Source organism: Alligator sinensis, unplaced genomic scaffold (assembly GCF_000455745.1).
Source record: "Alligator sinensis unplaced genomic scaffold, ASM45574v1 scaffold962_1, whole genome shotgun sequence".
Lineage (NCBI taxonomy): Eukaryota > Metazoa > Chordata > Crocodylia > Alligatoridae > Alligator > Alligator sinensis.
Genome location: NW_005842404.1, coordinates 356789 through 383624, shown reverse-complemented (window position 1 = coordinate 383624; position 26836 = coordinate 356789). Strand labels below are relative to the sequence as shown.

At 45.3% G+C, this 26836-nt stretch overlaps 1 protein-coding gene across 3 annotated transcripts in view; it reads left to right on the top strand.

Moving 5' to 3' along the window:
• ARMC2 (armadillo repeat containing 2) overlaps positions 1 to 26836 on the top strand; it is a 171180-nt gene that overhangs the window by 82473 nt on the left and 61871 nt on the right. For all 3 annotated transcript variants that reach the window (XR_001358542.2, XM_025211402.1, XM_025211403.1), the window contains exon 12: positions 3970 to 4069. Coding sequence is in view for 2 of the 3 variants with exons in the window: in XM_025211402.1 (XP_025067187.1) it covers positions 3970 to 4069 (100 nt within the window). In the remaining variant the exon portion in view is untranslated. The remainder of the gene's footprint in view (positions 1 to 3969; positions 4070 to 26836) is intronic.

The window sequence follows — 26836 nt, the reverse complement described above, 5'->3', positions numbered from 1 at the left end:
TTTTCACATTGTCCCTTGCTAGCTACAACTCCAGTTGTGCTTTGGCCCTCCTGACTTCATCCCTTCATGCCCAAGCAATATTCTTATACTTCTCCAAGCTTCCACTTACAAGCTTCCTTTTTGTGTTTAAGCTCAAGCTGGTCACTTGCCACATTTGCTAGTCTTCCTGCGTATCAGGATGGTTTGTTCCTGTGCACTCAATGAGGTTTCTTTAAAATACAACCAGCTCCCTTGGACTCCTTCCCCTCTCAGACTGGCCTCCCAGGGGATCCTGCCCATCAGTTCCCTGAGGGAGTCCGTCTTCTTTTCTGAAGTCCAGGGTCCATGCTCTGCTGCTCTCCTTTCTTCCTTTTGTCAGGATCCTGAACTCAATCATCTCGTGGTCACTGCTGCCCAACTTGCCATCCACTTCTACATCCTCCATCTTCCTTGTTTGTGAGCAGTAGAAGAGCACATCCCTGTGTTGGTCCCTTCAACATGTGCACCAGGATGTGGTTTCCAATGCTTTCCAAAAACTTCCTGGATTGTCTATGCACTGCTGTGTTGCCGTCCCAGCAGATGTCAGGGTGATTGAAGTCCCCCATGAGAACCAGGGCCTGTGATCTGGAAACTTCTGCTAGTTTTCTGAAGAAAGCCTCATGTACCTCACCCTCCTTGTCTGGTAGTCTGTAGCAGACACCCACCACAACATCATTCCTTGTTACTCTCCCCTTTAACCTTAACCCAGAGACTTTTTCAACAGGCCTATCTCCAGTTTCATACCAGAGCTCTGAGTAATCATACAGTAGGGCTGTGCAAAGCTTCGGTCACTGGCTCAATTTGGCAGAGATTCAAATCCGAATCAAATACAGCCCATTTCACACACCCTATCATACAGGTGTTTTACATACAGCGCAACTCCAATTCTTCCTGCTTGTTTCCAAGGCTCTGTGCATTTGTGTACAGTTACCTGAGGTGACTAACCATTTGTCCTATGTTCTCATGAAGAATCAGGCCTCCCCTGCTGTCCCCTCCTGCTTCTGCTTCCTCCAGGTTCCCCGCTTCCCCACTTACCTTAGAAATGATTGATTTCTTGTATTAACTTGCTTTGAAAAGCAAGGCATAACTCTGTTTTTATGCTAACTTGATTTACCGTATTAATATTCATAAAGCTATGTATCATAGCCCTGCAAGCTTGGAATTATTTTAGCTTTTAGAATGGTTTTGTTATGTTTAAAAAGGAAGGATAATTTAATATATTTGTGTCTTTAATAATCTTATTGTAATAGTTGTTTAAAAATGAAATTTGAAATGATCTTATTTGTAATTCATACTTTGCAGTAGGAATTGCATCTGTTATGCCCCAAAATATGAGGTGTAGATTCATAGTTATTACTTGAAACGTTACAGGTCATAGCAGGAGATTAAGTTATAGGAGACGGGGCTTCCTTGTGCAAATGGGAGGTCACCATTTAGTTTCTCTAGAAGAATATCACTACAGCACTATGGAAGCCCATTGGTTGTTCCCCAAAAAGATATGCTGCCTCTGAAGGAGGTCTGGCAGAGAGAGAGATACCTAGAAAGTTTCCTGTTCCAATATGAATAGCCCCTTCAGCTTTGTCTTCACTTGGAAAAAAAGGTGTGCTTTTAACCCTAAATAGCTAACTCAAGGTAAAATCCTAGTGAAAACATTTGTAGTTTTCATGCAAGTCATTCAACCTGCTAACTCATCTGATCATAGAAATATACTGGTTGGTAATTGCAGGATCATAGTGTTGGAAGGGAGGGAACTCAAGGACCATCTGTCTAGTCCAGCCCTCTGCATTGATACAGTATAGGCTTTGTGGTTCCTAAACCATCCCAGATAGATGTCTCTCCAGCTTATTTTTGAAAAACTCCAAATAAGAAGTTTCATCAGCTTTCCTAAGCAGCTTTTCCCATTGTCTTATATATGTTACAGTTAAGACATTTTCCTGAGATTTGATCTAAATCTATTTGCTGTATTTTAAACCCCTTACATCATGATATCTCCAGACTAAACAAATGTACTGTATTTACCCAAAACCAAGATATTTTTTAATATAAGGCAACCCCCCAATAATTAGATTCTAGACATGGAAAAATTATGTTTGTTATAATTTTCCATGTGTAGAATCTAATAACTAGAAGGTTGTCTGAAATTTGTCCTCCATGCTGCTGCAGTAAGGCAAGCAACAGTAGGGGGACAGGCATCCTGACCCCCACCTTTTACCACCCCACCTCACCATGCCTGTGCCCCCTGTTGGAGCTGCAGCAGTCTGTCTCGCGTGCCCCCCCTCCATCCACCTTGTTCTCAAATACAAGAGAAGGGGGTTCCTCCCTTCCCCACCCCCCATGTTGAATGGGGCAGAGCAGGAGAATGGGAATTTGGGCAGAGTTGATTGAAAAACTTCAAATACTGAATAATAAATAGACTAGTAAATTACTTGAGAATTTTGCAGGAGCTAGCAAAAAGGCTGCTGGTGAATTTGTGGGGGTAGAGGGTGGGAGATTTGCCTTTGCCTTTGGTGTTGTTGTGAGTTCCTCTAGCTCATGACTACAAGGGTTCACTGGAAAAGTTCCCAATCCCAGCAATCATCCATCCTCAGACTTCTACTAACAAGGTTACCCAGTACTAAAGGGAGCGTGCTGCAGAGAACTGCTGCTTAAAGCAGGCAGAACCTGACTACAGTTTGTAAAGTATGGTTTCCAGGGGTTCTCTCCACTTTCTACCTTCAGTATGCTTTCTTTTATTGAATCTGGTCTCCAAAGATGGGTCAGTTCTAGAGTTGATTAGAACTATGAGTAGTTTTCCCTGCAAGAAGAAAGTGGTTTTACTTCTAGCTTGTTAAAATACCAAATAATGTGGCCGCGAAGGAGGCCTTTTTGTAATGTAATATAAACTACGCTTCTACGGTAATTCCACCAAACATTTTCTAGATCCCATGTATGATTTAGTACAGGTACAAACTTGGATTTTATTATTTGAAAATTTTCAGTTCATTAGGCATTATCTTGTATTTGCTGATTACGGGCACTGATTTCTCTCTTGTGATCTGGGTGTTGATTTGGCACCAAAAAGCTATACAGTAAGCCTGACCATAGCTAACAGTTGCTATTGTATAATAAAAGCAATACCCGAGTAGCACAGACCAAATAAATGCTGTTCTTTAACCTTTGAACATTACTACAGCCTCCATATTTATTATCTTCTCATGTGAAATATTTAGCTATCTTCTTTGAACAGAATTTACATTTTCAGATCAGTTCATATTGTTCTTTTTTCTGGCCCCATAAATATTATAGCCTATTCTGATCCTACTTGATTCTGCAGATATTTGCAGGTACTGGAAGTAAACTATTACCCAAGTCATAACATGGTGTGTAAACCAAAATATGTCCTTGCTTTTATGTGTAAGGATAAGGGAGAGATATACAGAGCTATAGCAGCCAGAAGGAGCTATAATGTCAGGGCAGTTGCAGGAAGGAGTGTTCTTCATTGCTAATGGTGAAAGATATGTTCCATCAGTACTAAAATCAGGCACTGGTAGGTGTGCAGCAAGGATAAGGACCTGTTCTCATCGTCAGCCTGGCTTCCTGTGCTGACTTGAAGTTTTCCTCTTAGTGCTTAAGGGCTACTAGCTTTGGTACTCTGCCTAGACTTGGCATACGGGTTGTGGAAGGCACCTCATACCCTCTTTTTCCTTGGTATACTAGAACAAGAATAGTTAGACTTTTACTCATTGTTAGTGGCACACAACCATAATAATTGTTGCTATAAATTCAACAGAGTTCAGTATTGTGCTGTTATGCAACTGTCTGCATGCATGTGTAGCAGAAGGGAAAGTACTGGCATTTGATTTTGTATATTGGAAAATGTTACTTGAGGCTTGAAAGTAGATTGTTTTTTATATTTTGCAGAAAAGATAAAATGCTTTCATTCATTTATATTTTATTTTTATATATTTATAGCAAACTTTCTTCCTATAATGACTGCTGTGCAGCTTTAGCAGATTGCTCCAGATGTTATATCTTATTTTTAGCCCTCCTAAACAAACACCAAAAGAAGCAGGTCAGTTTTTTTCATCTCTTTTTTTTTTTTTTTAATCCTGTGTTGTGTCTCTGTGTTACTGTATGTGTGTAAGCCCATTTTCAGTGACCTACTTTCCTGTGCATTTATGAGATAAAAAATTAGAACGGTTGACAGCATTTCTAAGTAGTAAATTATTGAAATGGAATCATTTAGATTCAGGGCAGTGGGGAAAGACAGACAATTGATTAACTTGTCTGTCCTGAGCATATATGAAAGCTGCCTTCTGAACACTTAATATTTTTCAGGTTTTAAGCAATTATTAAAGCAAATAATTTATTAAATAGAAAAGTTTTCTGTATCTAAAATTGCTTGATTACTGGTTGAGAAACTCAGTGTAAAAAGTTATAACTTATCAGTACTGTATTTACTCAAATATAATACAAGTTTTTCCCCCCCAATCAGCAGGGGAAAAAGCCCCTTGTCTTACCTTTGCATACAGGAAAACCTCTTCATTAAATACATCATCTGTCATTAAAATGCTGCCAGAAGCAGCACGTATTCAGTAATGGAGAACAGCTATGAAGCCGACTGAATGCAGCCCATGCTGAGCATTCCTGGAAAACACATGGCCCATATTGGGCAAAAGTAGTGATGGGAACCTACCACAAAGCTCAGCCCTTCTCAATAAGATATAGTGCCTGATAAGCTCAATCCACCTCTGTCAAATTTTTCAACTCGTGGTGAACCATAAGAACCTAAGAATTGCCATTTACTAGGTCAGGCCATAGGTCCATCTTGCCCAGTATTCTGCATAAACACCGTGGCAGAGTGGACCCTGAAAGGGTGCATTGGGTATGGCCAGGGTTTCTTCCCCCACTGCTCCTTTTTAATTTGTAGCCTCCAGCATTTAAAGTCTAGGAAGTTCTAATTCAGAGGCTGTATCCCTAACTCCCATGCTCAATACCTACTTATGCCCTTTTCCTCCAAGAATCTGTCCAATCCCTCTTTTAATCTAGCTAAACTGCCAGCTTCAACAACATCTGGTGGAAATGAGTCCCACCCTTTAATTACATGCTGTACAAAAAAGAATTTCCTTTTGTTGGATTTAAATTTACTACCTACTAGTTTTATTTTGTGACCCCTAGTTGTTTTATTTTGAAAGAGTAAATAATAAATCCCTATTTACCTTCTCTTCACCGTTTAGTGTTTTGTAAACCCTTATTATGTTCCTCCAGAGCATCTTTTTTTCCCCAAGTAGGCCTACTCTCTTTAGTTTCTCCTTTTATGGAAGCTGTGATAAGGGCAACTTCCAGGCCCGGTGCCAATACCAGTCTGCCCCCATCTCTAGGCAAACCACCCACCTTGCTCGCCTGCCACTCCTTGTTGTTATCTAATTAAGATGTTAAGTAGTCAGGAGGCTGCCCTTTGAGTGCCCTAGTTGTAACGGGGCAGTGCTTACACACTCCAGCCTCCCATTATGTGTCCCATGCCTTGCAGATGTTTCCTCCAGTGTTTGCATTGGTTCTTCCTTTAGACAGGCAAACATACAAATGTACACAAACACACACTGGGCCCCTGGCCCCACATACTGGGCTTGCAGCCCTCTGTTCCCCCTCACTGGGGCTCAACACCGCCCCCTCGCTGGGGCTCCTCTGGGATCTTCCACCCCGTGGGGCTCAGGTGGCCACAGCCATGCCTGCCCCCCTCTCAGGGCTGCTGCAACCTCAGGTCTCATGGGAAGCCTGGGCGCTGCTCCAGGTCCCTCCACCGACCTGGACCCTGCCTCAGGACTCCTGTGAGCCGGGGCTCCCCCTTTGTAGATTGAATCCACCAGGGATGTGGGGGATGGGGTTTTTAGGTTCCCTTCCTTGCCTTTCACTAGGGTGGTATCTTGCCTGGCATTTCTTGAGGGTTCCCATGACACCAGGAGCCCCACCAAGCCACCCTTCCCCAGCAGGGTGCGATTTCAAGTCACGCCCAGGACCGATGAGGCCTCCTCCTTCCCCATAGCCTCATCCTTACCTCCAAGATGATCCTGGAGCCAGAGCTCAGGAGGGAGATGTTTCTTCCCTGCTGGCTGGTCTCAAACTGCTCTCCCCACCTGCAAGGAGCTGAGCATTAAATGGCCGCCTGCATCAGGCACCTGCCTTCTCGCTGGTCTAGCCCTTAAAGTAACGGAGCACTAAGGCTGCTCTGTCACAGAAGCCCCTCCATGCTATTGATCATCCTCGTTGCCCTTCTCTGTACTTTCTCTAAGTTCTTCTATATCCTTTTTGAGGTGAGGGTACTAGAACTGGACACAAGATTCAAGGAGTGGATACACCATGGATTTGTAAAGAGGCATAATAATACTTTCTGTTCTATTTACAATTTCCTCCTTAATAATCCATACCATTTAGTTTGCCTTTTTGACAGCTGCTGAGCAGTGAGCCAGTGTTTTTAGCAAACTATCCACAATGACTCCCAGATCTCTTTCCTGTGTGGTAACAGCTAATGTAGAGCCCATTGTAGTGTAGATATAGTTTGGGTTATTTTTGCCCAGTTGCATCACTTTACCCTTATCTATATTGAACTGCATCTACCATTTAGTTGCCCATTTGCTGTTATGCTAAATCCTTCTGTAATTCCTCATAGTCTACCTTGGTCTTTATCACTTTGAATAGCTTTGTGTACTAGTCAAATTTGGCCACCTCGCTACTTGCCTCCTTTTCCAGATCATTTTTTAATATGTTAAACAGTCGTGGTCCCAACACAGATCCCTAGAAGAGTCTGCTGTTTACTTCTTTCCATCCTGAAAACTGACTCTTTATAGTCACTCATTGCTTTCTATATTTGAGCCAATTACTAATCTAAGAGTGGACATTCCGTGTAGTCCCCTGACTACCTAATTTAGTTAAGAGCTTCTGATGGGGGACCTTGTTAAAGGCTTTTTGGAAGTCCAAAGATACTGTGTCAACTAGATTGCCCCAATTCACCTGCTTATTGACAGCCTCAAAGAACTATAATAGGTTGGTGAAGCATGATTTCCCTTTGACAAATCTGCATTGATTCTCCCCAATAAGTCATGTTCATCCATGTGCTGAACAACTCTTTCTTTTTCGTTTCTAGCATTTTTCCAGAAACAGAAGTTAGGTTTACTGGCCTGTAGTTCCCTGCATCCTGTCTAGAGCCTTTTTTAAATATGGAGTCACATTGGCATCCCTCCCTGTAGAAACAACTCAAAATAGTGAACCACTACATTGAATACATTTCAACTTCCTCTTCACTCCCACAGCTGAGCAGCACCTTTCTTTCCCATTTCTGATGTTTCCTATTTCTTCACCAGCCTTAAATGTCTGGCAGACGTCACAAAACTTCTCTGTAGATGAGAGGCTCTGTTGCCCCCTCTCTTGGCCCATTGCATCTGACCTGTGTGGCCCCATCCTCCGTGAGGTAGAGGCAAACCAGGTGGTTCTATGCCTCATCTGCATATAAATTTGTGGAGGGTTCCAGGACTTGTAACAACACATGGTTCCAGTCATTAGTGAGGAGCCAATTAGCAACATGGATTCTTTGTGAGGAGTATCTGGATTACACACACAGTGAGCAGTGCTGAGCTGTGGGGTCACCATGGCTTGAAATGCTGTTGACTCTGGTGGGGCCCAGCCTAATGAACTATGTGATAAATCAAACTTTTTGTCTTTGGACTAATATCATGCATAGTTTGTACTATATATAAGTAAGTACAAAAATACTGCTTAAAAGTATGTTTGTAGAATACTTGTACTAAATCTTCCAGCAATTTGCAAAAAAAGATGAAATGGATCAATTCTGGATTAACTAAATCTGTAAATACCTGTAGTAATTTGCACATATGCAAATTAATACTGGTATGTTTATTTTGAAGTCAATGTTTTTTGGTTCCCTGTGTTTCAGATTAGACGCGGATTGCTCCATCCCTTGTTTTATTGTGCTTAGAGAAGCAGCAGAGCCTAAGCAGGGTCTCATAGTAAGAGGGGGAAAGGGCTAACCTACAAAGATTGAATCAATTCAGGCTCGGCTTTTTGAATGTCTGTCCCTAGCCTGGGTCTAGTTAATGACTCAACTTGCCTTCTGTTGCTAATCTGTCCATTCTCTGGCCCTCCTGGCTATTTTTGTGAAAACCTACTATTGCATTGAGCTCAATTATATAGTCAGCCCTCAATAACACTAGGTAGCTACAAGGTACCTATTGTTTACAATCAGTCATTTATAGTGATCATAGATTAATATTGAACAGCCACATGCCCTTACTGGAGGTGCTAATGTTGCTGTTATATTTATTTAAATTAATAAATTTGCCTCTCCAGTGCTCTTGAGAGCATTATTGGTGTTCCCTTTGCTTTGAGGCATCCTAGTCTTATGAGACGATGATTTTTTTTAAGTTAACTGATTTTATGTTCTGCAGTATTTCAGTGATAAGTTTCAATATCTGCTTGTGGATTCTATTTTTATTTTGAGTTAGCATGATGTCTTTTCTCCTAGATCTATACTTTCATCATTTTATTTTATAAAACATGTTTTTTTCAATTTAGTAGTGCCTGAGATGAATACAAAACCATAAATTTGAATTACAAGCAGACCCACCAAATCAATTAATTGTTATTATGACTGGCCATTAAAGAGCCATTAAAAATTATAATACAGTATTTTCTCCTAAGATCTCTTCATGTACAAAGAAATATAATTCAGGAGATGTTAGGATATAATTAATAATTGATGATTGAGTCTCTCTCTCTTATTACATTTTGCATATGAAAAAGATACTTCCTAGGATAAATATTTTGAAAAATCTTAAGGAAATCTTCCTGCTTATTAATATAACCAGCCACAGAGGGTCACCCTTTCCCTTTCAGTATTTCTGACAGAATGCCTACCTAACAAAGTGTATGACTCTGGAATATTCTGGTTATGATGTGTGTATTTCTTTAAACAGGTTTTAATAGGAAAATATATGCTCTTGGCACATAGTTGACTTTGAGTATGTAGAGCTCAGACTTACAATAACTAGGGACCTACTTAATTCACAGTTTGGTAGATTTTGTGGAAACTGCAAAATCTTGGATTGTCCGCAAAATCCATTAAATCAACAACATCTTAATTAAAATAAAATGCTGGCCCTCCAGTGGGAACCAGTGGTCAGTGCTGCTGGGAGGGGAAGGCGCTAGCTGGTGAGGCAACATGAAGGGCAGCCAACAGGATGGCAGCTGCCCCCTTGTCCCTTCTCCTCCCATCTCTGCCAATCAGCACCAAGAGACAAAGGGCAGCCAGCAATCAAGATTGAGGCTGCCCTCACATCCTTTCTTCCCCTGCTGGGGCCTCTTTGCCAATCAGCACTGAGGAGCAGGGCCACACAAAGGGATGCCAGCTGTCAAGACGGCAGCTGCTCTCTCATCTCTCCTCCCTAGCCTTCCGCTGCCCCCAGGCTTTTCCACCGCTCAGTGCTGAGGGGCAGGGCCTCCATGAAATGCCCACAAAATCAGCTCTGCATGCTACTAGCAGGCTGTGACAAAATACCTTTTGTCTCATCACAATTTAGGTAGGCCCCTAACAATAACCAAAACTGTCTCATCAGCTAAAATCACAAACAAACTTGCTGTTCATAGTACCAGTTGGTTACTGCTATAACCTACAGGTCCATATCTTTAGACAGACATTTGGCTGGAATATCTTAGGAATGATCCTGTGTTGAGCAAGGAGCTGGACAAGGTGACATAATGAGATCCCTTCCAGTCCTACTTTCCTATGAACCTATGATTACAGAACCATAGATTTGAAAGGGACCTCATGGGTCATCTGATCCAACCCCCTGAACAAATGGAACAAACGCAGGATTTGCTGTTCCTAACCATGCCAGTAAAAGTCCTATCCAGCATCTCTTCTGGAAAACCTTCAGCACAGGAGATTTCATAACTTCCATAACCAAGAAGGTGAAAGCAATCTTTGAATGTTTAAGCAGTAGAATGGCAGGTAGGACTGGGAAGAGGGAGTTTTATTTTTACTTAGTGTGCTTTAGATCTATATTAGAATATTCTATATGGGGCGTGTCTACATGTGAAATTTATGTTACAATAAACTCCGGTGTGTATTGCACTAGAGTTTATTGCTCCCATGTGCCACGTTTACAGTTGTGCCTGGGACCACGGCATGTTGAACTGGGTTGGAGCAGCCCTGGCCAGCAGAGAGTTGGGGGGGTCAGCCTGCCAGCCTGGGAGTGCTCTGACCCAACTCGGCGTACTGCGGAGGGGCTGGCAGCCCCCCCACTGAAGCACCCTGGTACCCCAGCCAGCCTCATCAGCATCTACATGTGTGTTGCTTCTCACTAAAAAATGCCACCATGGGATAGTACTTGTGGTTACAATACTAACCATCGGACTCGATCTATTGAGGTCCCTTCCGACCCTAACATCTATGAACCTATGACGGAGTTAATTAGTTTCCTGTGGCCTAATAGGGGTGCACCAATAGAGATTTTGGGGGCTGATACCGATAGACGATTTTTAAAGAGGCATATCAGCTGATACCGATTCAATTTCTGATACAGTATGGAGAGCTGTGTGAAGCTGGTAAGTTTGTTGAGGTGGAAGGGGAGGGGGGAGGGAACAGGTGTGGTGGGATGCATCAAGGCCCCTGCAGTGAGGGAGGGAGTGAGACTGAGGCAGGGGCTGGGGCAGGTGTTGCTGAGCCAGGGTGGGGCAAGGTGTGGGACAGAGCTGCAGCTCGTCTCAGGGGGGGGGCGGTGCAGAGAGGTGGGGACAGCTCCTGCTGATGTGTGCACCCCAGGAGGGCCCGGGGAGGAGCCCGCATCTGTGTGGGGCAGGGCAGCTGGACCTAGGGCCAGGGCTGTGCTGGGCTGTTCCTGGTGGGGGCTGGGCCGGGCTGTGCTTGAGGTGGGCAGTGGTGCTGGGACAGGGGCTATGGTGGAGGGCTGCAGCGATGCCAAAATTCACCATAGCCCCCCAAGTGCAGCCCAGCCCAGCTCCCCCACTGGGAAGAGCCCTGCACAGCCCCAGCCTACAGCTGCAGCCCACCCTGCCCCACGCAGATCTGGGGGGTACATGCCCCCCCACGCCCCCCCACAGTGCATGCAGCATCAGGAGCTGTTCTCTTTCCCCAGTCCCCAGACAAGCTGCAGCTCTGTCCAGTGCCCTGCCCGACTCCGGCTGGGCAGTGCCTGCTCCAGCCCCGCTCCCTCCCTCACCACAGGGGTCTTGATCTGCCCCACCCCTTCCTTCCCCTCTCCCCATCCACCACAGCAGACTTACCAGCTGCACTCAGCTCTTCAAGCTGCCAGGCTGTGCTCCTCACCGCCTACATGCTGTGCCGTGGCTGCAGGCGTACACAGGCCATTTATCAACCACATTATCAGCCACGTTAGGTTGTTTTCCGACACGGCCAATTTTCTTTATATCGGTGCCAATCCAGACAGTTCATTAGCAGAAAAAAGCATTACAAGAACCAGTGACTGGAAGCTGAAGCTAAACAAATGAAGACTAGAAATAGGTGCCTGTTTCTAAGGCTCATGACAGGCATTCAGTTAAAGGCACTATGGAATCAGATCTTCAGTCCCAGCAATCACTCCTCCTGACTTGCCACACATGTGTGGCAGGAGGCATGTTTGTCAGATCAAGGATCAGATTCTAGTCGCACCCTGTTGCTGGTGTGGGACATGATTCTGGGCTCAGCATGCACTGGTAAGTAGCAAGCCAGGGGCCTGGTGCTTCCATGTCTCAGAATGCTAGTCAGCTAGTCAGTATTCCTAGGCATTGGAGCACACAGGAGCCAGGGGGTCCATTATTCCTCTGTGATTGGGAGTGCTGATCAGTGCCAGGGGAGTGCTGCAGAGCCCTGCAAGGGTCCGGTGTGCACCTTCAGCTAGGAGCACTGATCAACTGACTGGGATTCCAAGCCTTGGGAGCACATGGGAGTCTTGAAGGGCTCTGGTATGCTCCTGAGTCTGGAAGTGGCCACACTTTCAATTTAAGGTGCAATGGGAGCCAGCCACAAAGTGATTACACCTATTTTATTCCGTTTTATCGCACCATTAATTGCTTGAGCTACTTATTAATTAAGGGTTACTAATTACTGCTTCCTTACAGGTTATTACTTAAGACATGATTAACTGGTTAATCACATCTTAAGTGTAACATCTGCCAGTGGTCTAACAGTGAGGGTAACTAACTACCAAAACACTTTATCTAGGGACATTGTGGCTAGGGACAGAAGTTATACATAAACTGGTTTAAGTAATAAGAAACTGATTTAAACCTTTAACAGAACAGAAGTTCAGTGCACATAAACCAGTTTCAGAATGTCTGAAACTGGTTTAAGATAAACCTGATTGAATATAGTATCAGACTTAACTGATTTAGGTCAAACTGGTTTACCAAAACACTTTATCTAGGGACATTGTGGCTAGGGACAGAAGTTATACATAAACTGGTTTAAGTAATAAGAAACTGATTTAAACCTTTAACAGAACAGAAGTTCAGTGCACATAAACCAGTTTCAGAATGTCTGAAACTGGTTTAAGATAAACCTGATTGAATATAGTATCAGACTTAACTGATTTAGGTCAAACTGGTTTATGAAACTTCTGTACCAGACCCCTTCTTGGTTAAATTGCAGTCCCTCAGTATCCCAGCATGCTTTTCAGCTCTGTGCTGTGCTGTCTGCTCCAGCTAGAGCAGTCTAACTGGAGCAGTGAGGGCTGGCTCACTGGCCGGCTTACTGCTCCCCCCACAGGCAAACCCCAGCTAGTGTCTGGGGCCAGGGACAAGGATTAAACTCACCTTCCCCTGACTACAGAGCTGCTCTGTTCTGCTGGCTTGCTTAGTACTGGCTGCGACTGTGGATTACAAATCTCAGAGGCACCTGGAAGCAGGAAGAGGAAGTGATGAACAACCCTGCAGAGTCCTACTGTTGTGCTTGTGGACAGCAAATTCTAGAGACTTCCGGCAGCAGTAAGACGAAGCAAACACACAGCCTATGCTGCCTATGTGCCAGAGCACCAGGCTGTAGCACCCCCTGGCTTCTGGCTTGAGCCACTGCAGGCATGTGGCTGCGTTTCCTGAATTAAAAGTGAATTCTGTTCATTTGCTTACTGGTTCAATATTTGTAGCTTAGACGAACCTGCAAAAACTGGATCAATTCAGGCTTGGGTTTTTTGACTGTCTGTACTTAGCCCATGAGGTCTCCACCACTTAAAGTATTTAAGACAAAATTGATGACTTTTTAAAAGATATGATGTAACTCAAATAGAAGTGATGGTTGCTGCAGTAATTAAGTGAGGTCTTGTGTTGTACAAGGGATCAAAACAACATTAATAATATAAGATATTTCTGGTCTCAAAACACATTAATCTGTGAACTGTATGAATTTTGAATTCATTAATCTATTTTCCCAAGCGATGAGGTAATTTTTTTCCCCAAGTGATGAGTCCCTTTCTAATGAAGTTGGGTGTTTCTTTCTGCTTTGGTGCTATTTATGTTCAGGTACTGAAATGAAGAACCTCAAACCCTATAGCTTTTTCTTTTAGGTGCCTCCTTTGCTAGATACCTGCAGGATCATTTTTTCCTCTGGCTTTCCTTTTTTGAAAGCGAAGATTTATTATGGAACGTTGATTATTGCTAGTTTTAACTTTTGAATTTTCAATTACAGAATGTTACTTTAAATTGTGTCCTGAACCTGTTTGGAAGAGTTCCCTGCTGGTTTGACATGACTTCTGTTAGTTTGTTATGGGATTGACTACCATACGTGGAGGATGCTGCACTCAAATTTTCTTTCCAAGACCTAGTGGCAAAGCTGAAAGTCAGATTTCCTTGTGCTGGCAAAGTACACTAGGAGTGATTAATTCTAGTAAAGAGTAGACAGAATTACCTTCCTCAAACTGTATAACACAGGAGGAAAAACAGATATTTACAGCCAGAGATTCAGTAGGAACCCTGTGATGGAATCTTGAGTTTTTAGCTTGCCTTTTATTCTCCCTTAGGCTAGGTACAGTCAGTCAAAAAACCCGAGGCTGAATCTATTCAGTCTTTGCAGGTTAGTCTAAGCTGCACAGATTAAATTGAAACAGAAGTAAACAGACCTTTGATTCAGGAAATGCAGCCACATGCCTGCAGCAGCACAGGCCTGAAATTGGGGGGCTGCACTAGAGCAAGGCGCTCTGGCTGCATGTTTAATTCTTCTCTGGAGGCGCGTTTCCATGTAATACCTCTCCTGTTACCACATTACACTTTTCCAGTGTCCACATTACAAAATCACCATTAAGTTAGCTAAATCATGCCTTGTATCCACATTATCAGCTGATTTGATTGTTTTAGGGTTTTTTCTTTGTGATAATTTAAAGCATCTCTGACATGTTTTATTTTTACCTCCTAAATTTCTTCCATAAGGGTTATTTTTATTGTTTTAAATTTGTAATGTGGATCTGACTTATGCCTGAAAACATGATTTTTTTTTTTTCTTCCCCTGCTTTGCAACTATTGCATCACTAGGTACTGCTTGGGTTCACTTGTAAATCCACAGGAAGCCATGGAAGTTCATCTAATTTCTCCTGCACTGATTCAACTGGACACTAGGTGCTAATCTTGCAAATTTTTACTGATTATTTTATTCCTTATTTTAGATTAATGAAAAATGAGATTTCCAAAAAAACATGTTCCGCCTTTTCACATACACCTCACTTCTGGCTGTCCTTATCAGCCTCAGCCACATTCCACCCAGACACCAAATATTTTCTCCTGCCCAGATTTGGAGAGGCACCCCCACCCCTGTGTTCCCCCAACAGTGCTGCTATCCCCTACCCACCCTTGCTGTGCTGCGTGCTGCTTATCACAGTGAGCCGGCTGGCCAAGCCAGCCTCAGCCTCTTTCCACCCAGACCCCAAACTTTTTTTCCCCCAAGCCCCCACTGGCCAGCCAGCCTCAACCACTGCTATTTAATTCCGCTGCTCCCCCCAGCCACTATTTTCCTGCTCCTATTCCACCCTCTTTGCTTTTTCCTTAGTTCCAGCAAGCACACGGAAGGTCGTATTGTATTCAAAAAATGTTAATAACCTAAATTAACTTAATAGATTTCATAGATGTTAGGGCTGGAAGGGACCTTGAAGATCATCAAGTCCAGCCCCCTGCCCAGGGGCATGAAGTCAGCTAGGGTCAAAGGATCCCAGAAAGATAAGCATCCAAACGTTTCTTGAATGAGTCCAGAGTAGGTGCCTGCACCAGTTCTGGAAGGGTCTCTTCTAGAACTTGGGGGCTCGGACAGTAAAGAAATGTTTTCTTATGTCCAGCCTAAAATGGTCTTGGAGGAGTTTATGACAGTTGGTCCTTGTTTTTCCTTGGGGTGCTCTGGTGAACAGACGTTCTCCCACATCCTGATGTACACCCCTTTTGTACTTGTAAGCAGCCGCAAGGTCCCCCATGAGCCTGTGCTTTTCCAGGCTGAAGAGTCCCATGGCTCTCAGCCTCTCTTCATAAGGCCTGTTCTCCTGCCCTCTGATCATGCATGTGGCTCTCCTCTGGACTCTTTCAAGCTTCTCAACATCCTTCTTGAATTGTGGAGCCCAGAATTGGATGCAGCACTCCAACTGTGGCCTCACCAAGGCCAAGTACAGCGGGAGGATGATATCCTGAGATTTACTTGAGAAGCATCTGTAGATGCAAGCCAGCGTTTTGTTTGCTTTACCAGCTGCGACATCGCATTGGTGGCTCATATTCCTCTTGTGGTCAATTATGACCCCCAAGTCTCTTTCAGCCGTGGTGCTAGCAAGCATAGCACTGCCGAGCCTATAAGTATGCTGTGGGAGGTTTTTCCCCCCCGAGGTGGAGTACCTCACATTTATCAGTATTGAACATAATCAGGTTTTTATTTTCTCACTTACTAAGTTTATCCAAGTCAGCCTGGATCACTAGCCTGTCCTCAGGTGTGGACACCACGCTCCAAAGTTTAGTCTCATCAGCGAACTTAGCCAGTGCGCTTCTGACACCAATGTTCACATTGTTGATAAAGATGTTAAAGAGAACTGGTCCAAGGACAGAGCCTTGGGGGATGCCACTGGTCACAGAGCACCATAATGATTTGCTACCATCGACCACTACTCTCTGGGTCCGACCTCGGAGCCAATTTCCCAGCCATCAGACTGTGGTGTAGCTGAGGCCACAGTTGGCCATTTTTTCCATGAGAAGGTCGTGACACCAGATCAAAGGCTTTTTTAAAGTCCAGATATATGACGTCAATCTCTTCTCCCTTAACAAACAAATATTTTGTTTACATATACATATTGCAAACATATACATGTTAACAAACAAATACTTTAATTTAATCATATAATTTAACTTTTACAAAGAAAAGGAATACAGACAGACAGACAATTTTTTTTCTTCCTCCGTCATCATGCTCCTCTGCCAGGTTTCACTTCTGCCAAAAAAAGAATTGAAATTTGTACTGTACAATGTGTAGTGTCTCTAGTTGCTAAATATGAGAATCCAAGTACTTAGACTTTCTTATCACAGGACATAACTGTATTTAACAATTCTTTCCATTACATATGTACCTAAGTAATGAATCTGTATCCCCATTGATGCCAGTCCTCCTTTGTCTGTGTTGCTACATCTCTTCTGTCAGGCCTTCAAAGAACTATCAGGGGATTTGATTTGACATTGAGCAATTACCCCATTCCAAAAATTCAACTCCAAATCACAGTCCTTTTGCAAGCTACCCTACCATCCGCCAACTTACCACAGTAGCGTGCACTACAATTATCCATGTTACCCGTGGAGTAGGGGGAAGTACCCCAAGTGGGTGCCCATGCCTGATGAGAAGGTTGGCACATTGGGCAGTGCAAAGGAATCTTGCAGCTGTCTGTCTTCCTGCTGTACCCCATACCTAATTTATGCTACATTATATAGGGTGTTTCCCCTAATGCCTTTGTAAATGCCTAATGGCTTGTGATCTACTTGACAAGTGCCCTCAGCCACAAGACACTAGCCTTGGTCATGCTGGCCCCAAGTTGGCTGTCACCAGCTTTGGAATTCATATTATCGGGTGTGTCCCAAGGGAACAGAACCAAGAGCATGGAAGACCCCTCCTGCAGCAGGACCTGGGGCAGAGACAACCCATCCCCGCAAGGAAAGCCCTGAAGGCAGGGCAGACTTACCTTTTCCAGGGAGAAGAGAGACGGATGAGCCACGCTGGGATGAAGCACCCACACAATTTGTCAGCTGCTTTTATTTCCAGCTCAAAGTGGCGCAGGCAGATGACATCACACAGGAATGCTGCCCAGCAAAGATAAAAGCTGGCAGCAAAGGAACAGCTGGGGAGACACTACAGGGAGCAGGCTGCAAGAGTGCCTCCCATGCTGGGGAAGGATGGTACCGACAACCATCAAAGGACCTGAGGGTGGGCCCACTGGAGGGGCCCGCGAGCAGTTAAAGTGATGAGCACAGCATCAAGGGACTGTGAAGCAGCAGATGCCAGTCATGGGTGGGGAAGGGCCAAGACTCCATTCCCCTTTTTCTTTCTTTGTTAATTTGTTCTCTTATGAGTTGCTGTGAAATGCCCTGAGACAGGGATTAGGGCCAACAGTGGCGCTTCAGGGATAGGAGTGACTGGTACAGCAATGCAGTGCAGCCAAGAAGATCCGACATAGTGGCAGGAACAGTCTGACATCCCAAAGAGACCTAGGACAGGGTGGGATCACAAGGAGTCCTGCGGACGAGGAGGGTCTAGGAGGCAATACCGGAGGATGAGCCAATCAGTCATCAAGTGGCTGTCTTAAAGGCTGGCACATGTAGGGGAGGTTGTAGGGGAGGTGGAGCCCCAAGGATACCTGCTAGGAAGTGTGACTGACCAGCAAGGGGTTACAGGAGGGAGCCCCGCCACTGAAAGTAAGACCAAAATTATGGTACGAGACTTTCAAGGTATTCCTCAGGGAGAACACGAGCCCTTGCCTCGACCACAGGAACAAACACTGCGGCCAACCCCGGGCGCACACTCCAAGGTGGCAAAGGAACACCTACATGAGATCAGGTGGGCACAGGGTGCCTCCCTTTATCACCCACAAAAGATTTTCACCCAGCCTCTTGTATGGAAAATAAAAATACAGGGCACTTTTCAAAGTCTTTTTGCGATACTTTATTTCTATCAGAGATTTCAAAAAAATTCCTAATGTAGGTAGAGAGAAAAGAGAGATATAGATTGTGAACCTAACCTGGGTCACACAGACCCCACGCAGCCCCCAGTACATTGAAGTGCAATCTGCTTTGCGAATACTGGGTTGGCAGTATATGAGGGAGGGAGAAGCACACCAATCCTGGGGGGGTCATAGAAAACTCTAGTTATGAGAACCTTGTCCCTGACGAGATGCACCCCTCCTGCACCCTCCGCAGGTCACATCAGCATACCCCTCCTCCTCTTCATCATCATCCCTGAAGCGCCTTGGGGCTCTCCTCTTGCCGCTACACAAGGCACAGCTCTCCTTTGCAAGACATTGGAGAGATTTTTGGGGGGGGCTACTCTCAATGCTGCTCCCAGTACATTGGCATTCATGAAATTCTGTTACAAACTCCTGTCTGAACCTTTGATACCCCCTCAAAATGAGATCAACCTTCTGATTTAGTTTCTTAAAACATTGTACCATGTCATTACTAGTGCATTTCATAACCTCCAAATTGGCTTGCTTATTACGCTTTAACACATTGAACACATTTTTCAATTCGGACGTCATTTCTGCACTGCATGTAGCCATGCTTTCAGACGCATCTGTCAGTAGGTGAAGAATACTTTCCTTAGCTGCTTCTTGATTTTTTTTTTGATAATTACGTTGACGTTGAGCGTTAGCAGCTGCTCTTGAAGATGAAGATGAAGGAGCACCTGTCCACAGACAAAAAGAAAGCTCTCATCAGTTCTTGAAGATTTGTAAAGAACAGTGAGTCATCTTAAATTATTTTAACAGGACTGCCACTTCAAGAATTACCACTGACAGCCTAATAGATGATAGGGTTGGAAGGAACCTCAACAGATCATCGAGTCCAACACCCTGTCTAGGCAGGAAATAGTGCTGGGGTCAGATGACCCCAGCCAGATGCCTATCCAGCCTTCTCTTAAACACCCTCAAGGTAGGGGAGAGCACTACCTCCTTTGGAAGCCCTTTCCAAATTTTGGCCACCCTTACTGTGAAGAAGTTTTTCTTGATATCTAGCTTAAATCTGCTCTCTGTCAGTTTGTGACCATTGTTCCTTGTTACCCCAGGAGGTGCCCTGGTGAACAGAGCATCTCTGATCCCTTGCTGCATTTCCCTAAATAATTTGTAGACGGCCACAAAATCACCTCAGCCTTCTCTTGCGGAGGCTGAAGAGGTTCAGGTCCCTCAGTCTCTCCTCATAGGGCTTGTCTTGTAAGACCCTAACCATACGAGTGGCCCTCCTCTGGATCCTCTTGAGTCTATCAACATCCTTGAAGTACAGTGCCCAAATCTGGACACAATACTCCAACTGCGGTCTGACCAGCGCCCGATAGAGGGGAAGTATCACCTCTTTGGTTCTATTTGTCGTGTATCTGCTGATGCATGATAAAGTGCCGTTAGCTTTGCTGATGATTTCGTCACACTGATGACTCATGTTCATCTTGGAGTCTGCTATGACTCTGAGATCCCTTTCCGCTTCTGTGCTGCTGAGAGGGTCACTTCCCAGCCAGTAGGTGTGCTGGATATTTTTGCGCCCTAAGTGCAGCACTCTGCATTTGTCCTTGTTGTACCACATCCTATTGCATACTGCCCACTTTTCTAACCTGTCCAGGTCTGCCTGCAATCGTTCCCTACCCTCCAGAGTGTGCACGTCACCCCGCAATTTAGTATCATCTGCAAACTTGGACAGAGTACACTTCACACCCACATCTAAGTCACTGATGAAAATATTGAAGAGTACAGGTTCAAGGACTGAACCTTGCAGGATCCCACTACCCACATCCTTCCAGGTCGATACTGACCCGTCTACTACCGCTTGCTGGGTGTGACTAGTAAGCCAACTTGCTATCCACTGGACTGTGTAAACATTTATGTCACAGCCTCTTAATTTATTTATGAGAATGGGATGAGGTGCCGTATCGAAGGCCTTGCTAAAATTCAACAAAATGACATCCACCTCTACTCCTGCATCTAAGTGTTACTATCTCTCACCCAACCATCTTCTTAAGGCTGTACCCCTGAAATATTTGTCCCAGCACCACAGCATGCACCCCACTTCCCATGGGATCAATGCTCCCCCCCCAGCCGCATGTCCACCCTGCACCAAAAATCAGCTACCTCCGCAGCGACCCCATTGGGGGTGAGAGCCTGGAGCTCTGCTCCCCCTGGAAGCGGCTACAGCTCCTCAGGCACATGCAGAGTGCCCAGGTGCAGCATCTGCCACAGGGAGCAACACTGTGTTCTCCCTCCGCCGCCCCCATCCCAAATTTATATAAGTGTAAATCTGTAAAACTGAAAATCCAGAACACTACTAATACCAGTACTGTTACTTACAAGTCACCCTTTGCATGGATAGCGGAGTCTCCATCTCAGGATTCTGTCATTGCCTCCCTGACACAGTACTCCCTTTGGAACCTGATGAGTCCTGCGACACAATGATGGTTGAGTCAGAGTCCTCTTCCTCATCATAAACAGGAGAGTTATTTCTTTTGAGCATCTGTTGAGCCTCCTGGATGTCTAGTACCAAAACACGTGGGTTCACTAGAGTAGGGGGGGAGCTCATTTCTGGCTGCATGCTGAAGAAATCCCTTGAGCAGTCTGAAGCAAGGTCGTTGATCTGTGACTGATTCTGTTCTTGATGAGGAGGCTGATCGTGTGGAACTTGCAAAGTAGCTGTGGCTTGACAAGTACTTTGGCACTGGGGAGTCTGGTTCCTTGTGATGCATACCTCTTGTCCCAAACTCAGTCATGTGAGCTTCTGAAGCATCTCTTTCAAGGATGATAGCTTGTTGTAAAATGGAATCGTTTTACATGAGGCACTGGACCGAGAATTATTGTCCTTTACGCAATGGAAGGCACACTTTAAGGCCTTCATCTTACTGTGACACTGTTCCCAGTCATGTTTGACTCCAAGTTACTCTAATTGTTTAGAAATAGAGATGTAAACAGGTTTATTCCTGTGGCTTCCCAGTTGCGTCATGACACTCCCTTCACTCCAAATGTCAATCAGTGCCTCAACTTGTGCATAAGTCTAGTTTGGTACCCATCCTTGTAAAGGATCCATCATGTCTTCCAAAATTTGACTTTTCTTGCTCCCTTCCGTGGCCAACAAAATGTAAAGCAGAGCAGATGATACACGATACAGCCTGCGCCTGCTGTTAGGACCTGTTCTGGGACGTGTGAACCTTTTATCAAGAGAGGCATAGAAGAAGTGTGATTTGTCCAATCTCTAGACATTTGAAGCAATTCTTCACTTTTGATAGTCTAGCCCATGGCATTCAGAAGCATACTCACACTACTGTTGTACATGGTTTCAGTAGCTGTTGACATGTGAATGACAGGAGTAGTTTTATGCTAATCTAGGATGGTGACTTTTTGCAGACATTTGAGACAGGTCACTCCACAGGCCAAAATCTTGCTAAAGACAATGTCTTCTTCGAATCCTGAGGGACTAAGGAGAAAGCAGAGGTTAATCTTGAAGGCTGTCGCACATTCACATCGCAGATGTGTGGTTCTACTGATGGGATTCAGCAACTTAATTTACCTCTGGTCTGGTATTTTAAAACTTATGAAGAGCCAACTTGGCAGGTTTTCCGTTAGGAGGATGCTGTTATTTGAAGTGGGGAATCTGCTCTCACATTAAAACAAACACGTGTGGTTGCCAAAGACTATACCTGCTTCCCGGCCATACATTCAGGGCAAGCCTCATGAGATGTGGGCACACAAATGCAGCTCGGACTGGTGGGAAAGAATAGTCATGTCAACGTGGAATGATGACCAGTGGCTGGAAATATTCAGAATGAGCAAAGAGACGTACTTCCACATCATTAGCTTGCTGAACCTGCACATCCAGCATCAGAGGACTGTCGTGCAGAAACCCATCAGCCCAGAGAAGCATGTTGCCACGGCCATCATAAAACGGGCCACTCCAACAAGCCTGCACCACATTGTGAATCAGTTTGGTGTGGCTCCCTGCACTGCTGGGAGGGCCATCAGTGAGGTTTGCCAACTGCAACAGGACCTGGCAGCAAACAATTTCATATGCTTAACTAACTCCTGCGAGGTGGTAGAAGGATACCACAAAATGTGCTTCCCTAACTGCGTGGGGGTACTTGACAGCATGCACATTCCCATCCTAAACTGATCCCAGGACAACGGCTCATTCATAAACAGAAAGGGGTTTCCTTCTGTGATTCTGCAAGCCATCGTGTACCACAGAGGCAGATTTACAAACATTTACACAGGATGGGCAGGAAGCGCACACGATGCTTGTGTGTTTTGAAACTTGCTGCTGCTTGAGATGATGGACAAGAGCCAATATGTCCCAGGACTGGAGGAAGTTGTCATCCGGGGTGTTTCAGTGGCCCTCCAATACTTGCTGACCTGGCCTACCCGGTCCTGCCCTGGTTCATGAAGCCATATACAAGGCAAGTGAGTGACCCACAGAAATTGCTGTTCAGCAAGCAGCTAAGCAAGTGCCGTATGAGCATAGAGCAGGGGCGGGCAATTATTTTGGGCAGAGGGCCACTTACTGAGTTTTGGCAAGCCATTGAGGGCCACATGACAGGCAGCCCAGGGCCGATAAATATTAATTTTCTAAATTTTTTAAGGGCCCTGCGGGCCAGATAGAATGACCTGGCAGGCCACATCCAGCCCCTGGGCCACATTTTGCCCACCCCTGGCATAGTGTGCGCATTTGGGTGCTTGAAAGCACATTAGAGTTCACTCAACTACAAGCTAGGTAAGCTGATGCTGACAACACTGCCCTTTACGTAGTGGCAGCATGCGTCCTGCATAATATCTGTGAAACCAGGGGCAAGGTCTTCAGTGACACTTGGAGAGATCAGTTAAGAGAATTGACACAAGCTGCAACCTTCACTAGCAGAGAAGCAGTTAAGCATGGGGGGGCTAGAGATACAGGCAAATAGCGAGAGGGGTGCTGTGCTTAGAAATTGTCTGGCGGCACACATAGGTGCCGCTCTGCAGGGGGAATGTGCTTTGTAATTGTGTGAATTGATCCTTTTTATCATGAATGTTCCATTTTATATTTATTTCTCATTGAATAAAGTCCGTCTTATAAAAAGCTATAGAGTGGGTTCATAACGGGCTCTCAAGGAGGTCTCTATGTGGGATGCAGGATGGAGGGGAGGGGGTGCATTGGGTGGGTGGCAGGGGGGATGGGTTTGTGGTGGCAGGCGACTTGAGAAGACAAGCAGGTCTAAAACCGGTTTGGGGACATGACTGCAAACTATAACAGGATTCACCTGCAAATAGAGTAATTGATTCAACAATAGCCTGGTAACCACCACCCCCTGCCCCCACAGTGCAGACTGTGGGGGGGCTGAAGTAGGCTGATCGCGGACCGGGGCTGAAGTAGGCTGATCGCGGACCCCCAACACTGCTTTGGGGGCAGCTGTCCTGGGCAAGGGGATCCCCAGTAACCAAGGTATCTTGATAATCCTTGATAGCAACCACTGCCCAACCACTGCAAAAATTCCTTATAGTTTGACATGGTACAAATGAGAGAAGACACAGGATTCTTTCTGTTTCACTTACAAATTTATGTAGTACTGTTTCCATTGAGGCTTTAGATAAACCATGAGTTACATTTTTACATTTATATTTTTACATTACATTTTTATAAGTCCAAGCATTGACAGTTATGTTTTTTACATATATGGCGGAAGCAGCAAGGGGAAGAGACTAGGAGGGCCTGTCCAGGGAGGGGAAGGCATGTAGGCCAGCACCAACCAAGGGTGCGAAGAGAGAGCCCCCCAGCCATGGAGAAAGCAGCTGTTGGTATTCAAGTGGTAAAGCTGGCTAAAAAATGTTTTTATTTGTGAAGAAAATAATATTGTATTACAAAACTGTTCTATATACATCACAATTATATTACAAAGTTATTATATCACAAAAAAACCCAGAGGAGGTTTTTTGCCCCAGACAGAGCTCCAGCTAGGAGGCAAGAGGCAGGAAGAGAGCTTGCCAACTGCTCCCAGGAATGATCTGGAGAATTAGAGTCAGAACAAGCTGCTCGGCTTGAACTCATGCATCAACAGGACTGACTGAGTGTGGGTGGGTGTCTGGGGCTTGGTTGTATTGGAAGGCCCACCATGGAGTGGGGAAGCTGGGATGCCCTTAGTACTGAAAATATGGCTGAAAATTTTTTTTGTTTTGTGAAAAGAATAATATTATATTACAAAGTTTACTTTCAACCAACACTGTTCAAACTTGCATGTAATCTTGGTCTTGATTTTTAGGGAAAATCCTTTTTTGAGATTTTACCCAAAAACAAAAAGAAAGCTGCTCTCTGCAGTGAAAGAACTGAGCATTTTTAGCACCCATTTTTTGCAAGCACAAAGCAGGGTGGGGTGTGTGGGTGTGTGTATTTGTGTGTGCACATGCGAGCCAGCTGGGATGCCGTTGGTCTAAGTCAGGGGCGGGCAATTATTTTGGGTGGAGGGCCACTTACTGAGTTTTGGTAAGCCATCGAAGGCCACATGATAGGCAGCCAGGGGCAGATAAATATTAATTCTCGAAATTTTTTAGGGGCCCCACAGGCTGGATGGAATGGCCTGGTGGGCCACATCCAGCCCCTGGGCCTCATTTTGCCCACCCCTGGTCTAAGTGGTGAAGCATAGGCAAGACGGAGGGAGGGAGGGAGTTGTTGGGAAAACTGCCCTGTAGCAGTAGTGAGAGGAGAGGGCACATAGGCCAACACCAACCAGGCATGCTGAGAGGGAGTCCCCTGCCATGGGGAAAGCACCTGGGGGAACAGGCTAGATATTTCAGTTGAGCACTGTTGCTACTGTAAAAAGAGAGAGAGAGAGTATGTGTGTGTGCGTGCGTGCACCAGCTGGGATGCCATGGGTCTACAAGTGGTAAAGCATAGGCAAGAGAGGGAGGAAGGAAGGAAGGTAGCACATGTAGCCCACAGATTGACCTTCCTGGTGGAATAGAGCCAAGTCAAGCATGGGCCTAGAGGGACAATCTGGGCAGGGGACCTTTTTAAAACAGTGATGATAGCATGTATGTTTGCATGTATGTGTGTAAGTGTGTGTGTTCTAATAAATAAATACCTGGTAGTCAAGTGGTTAGGAGGCTTGCAGGGACTGTGCAAGTTGTGTTCCATGTTGTTGGAAAAACTGCACTGTAGCAGTAGTGAGAGGAGAGGGCACATTGGCTAGTATCAACCAGGAGTGCTGAGAGAGCCCCCAGCCATGGGGAAAGCACCTTGGGGAACAGGCTAGAATGGGGGTTCTTAAAGAAGCTGCACTATAGCAAGTGAGGGGAGGCATTAAGGCCAGCACCAACCAGGGGTGCTGAGAAGGAGCCACCAGCCACGGGGAAAGCATAATTACTTGGGATAATTACCTAGGCTACATGAAAAGACAAACAAAGAAAAAGGAACATTACATACATGATCCTTGAAATGAGCTAATGAAGCATATTTCAGTAAGTAGCTGCTTGGAAGAGCTTTACATTTGTAAGTTTTTAGTATTTTGAAATCTTGCATACAGCACTGCAGACCGGGGCACGTAGAAACAGCAGGAGGAAGGAGGGAAGGCTGAAAGCAGGGCAAAAAAGATATTCATTGGCAAATACTGGCATATTTATATATGAAACAGAAATATTAATTTTTAAATTGTGAAGGGATTATTTAAATGCAAGCTTAGTTCCTCATGTATTCACACAATGCGAGGACTTATCTACAGTGAGGCAGAGAGAGGCTAATGGTGAATTCCCATAGGCTTCTTTTGGGGTCTAAAAGTGTATTAAGTGTATCGAATAAGCACCTGGCAGTGACATTGCCATCCTTTTTTCTGGAGACGAAAGTGGCATCAGGCAATTTTCCGAGGCTTGTGTTTTTCTCTTCTGCCTGCTCTGCCTGACAATAGTAGCATAATATAAAGCATAGCATTCAGGAACTAGAAATAGGAGGGAAGGAGAAGTTAAGAGCGTAAGAATTTGTGTTGTAAAACCACCATGCAGCCATTCCAGCCCTTCTGGGGGGTGGCGAAAGGCAGCTGAGGGTTGAGGAAGGGTAGCGATGAGCAGGGATCCGGGTTTTCCATTTCCCACGGAAAAGCGGAGAAAACCACGGATTCCCTGTTTTTCTCGGAGAAAACGTGGATTTCTCTTTTTAGCCGAGAAATCCGTGGATTCTCTGCTTTTGCAAAGCGCTCTTGCAGGCTAGCACAGCTCCAGCCTGCAAGAGCCAATTGCAAAAAGGGCAGGAAACCCCCAGCCCTAGCTGGAGGGGGAGGGAGAGGGGGGAGGGCGGGGCCTGAGGCTCTGAGGCAGCCAAGGCTGGGCTCTGGTTCAGACTTGCCCTTCGCCCCCAGAGCATGGAGGTAAGTGGAGCTGTGGGGCAGGGCTGGGGAAGATGGGTGGGGGCTGAGGGAGCGAGGGTGCTGCTGGCTCCAGGTGGCATATCGCAACTGGGAGCAGAGCCAGGGGGTGAGGGCAGGGGTGCCCCTCTGTGGGGGCTTTGTGGAAAAGCGATGCCAGGTGCAGTGTGGTGGTGCCCGCCATGTGCAGGCCACACACATGCCACCCAGCCGCCTGCCTGGGGGAGGGGTAGAGGGAGGCGGGGGCTGAGG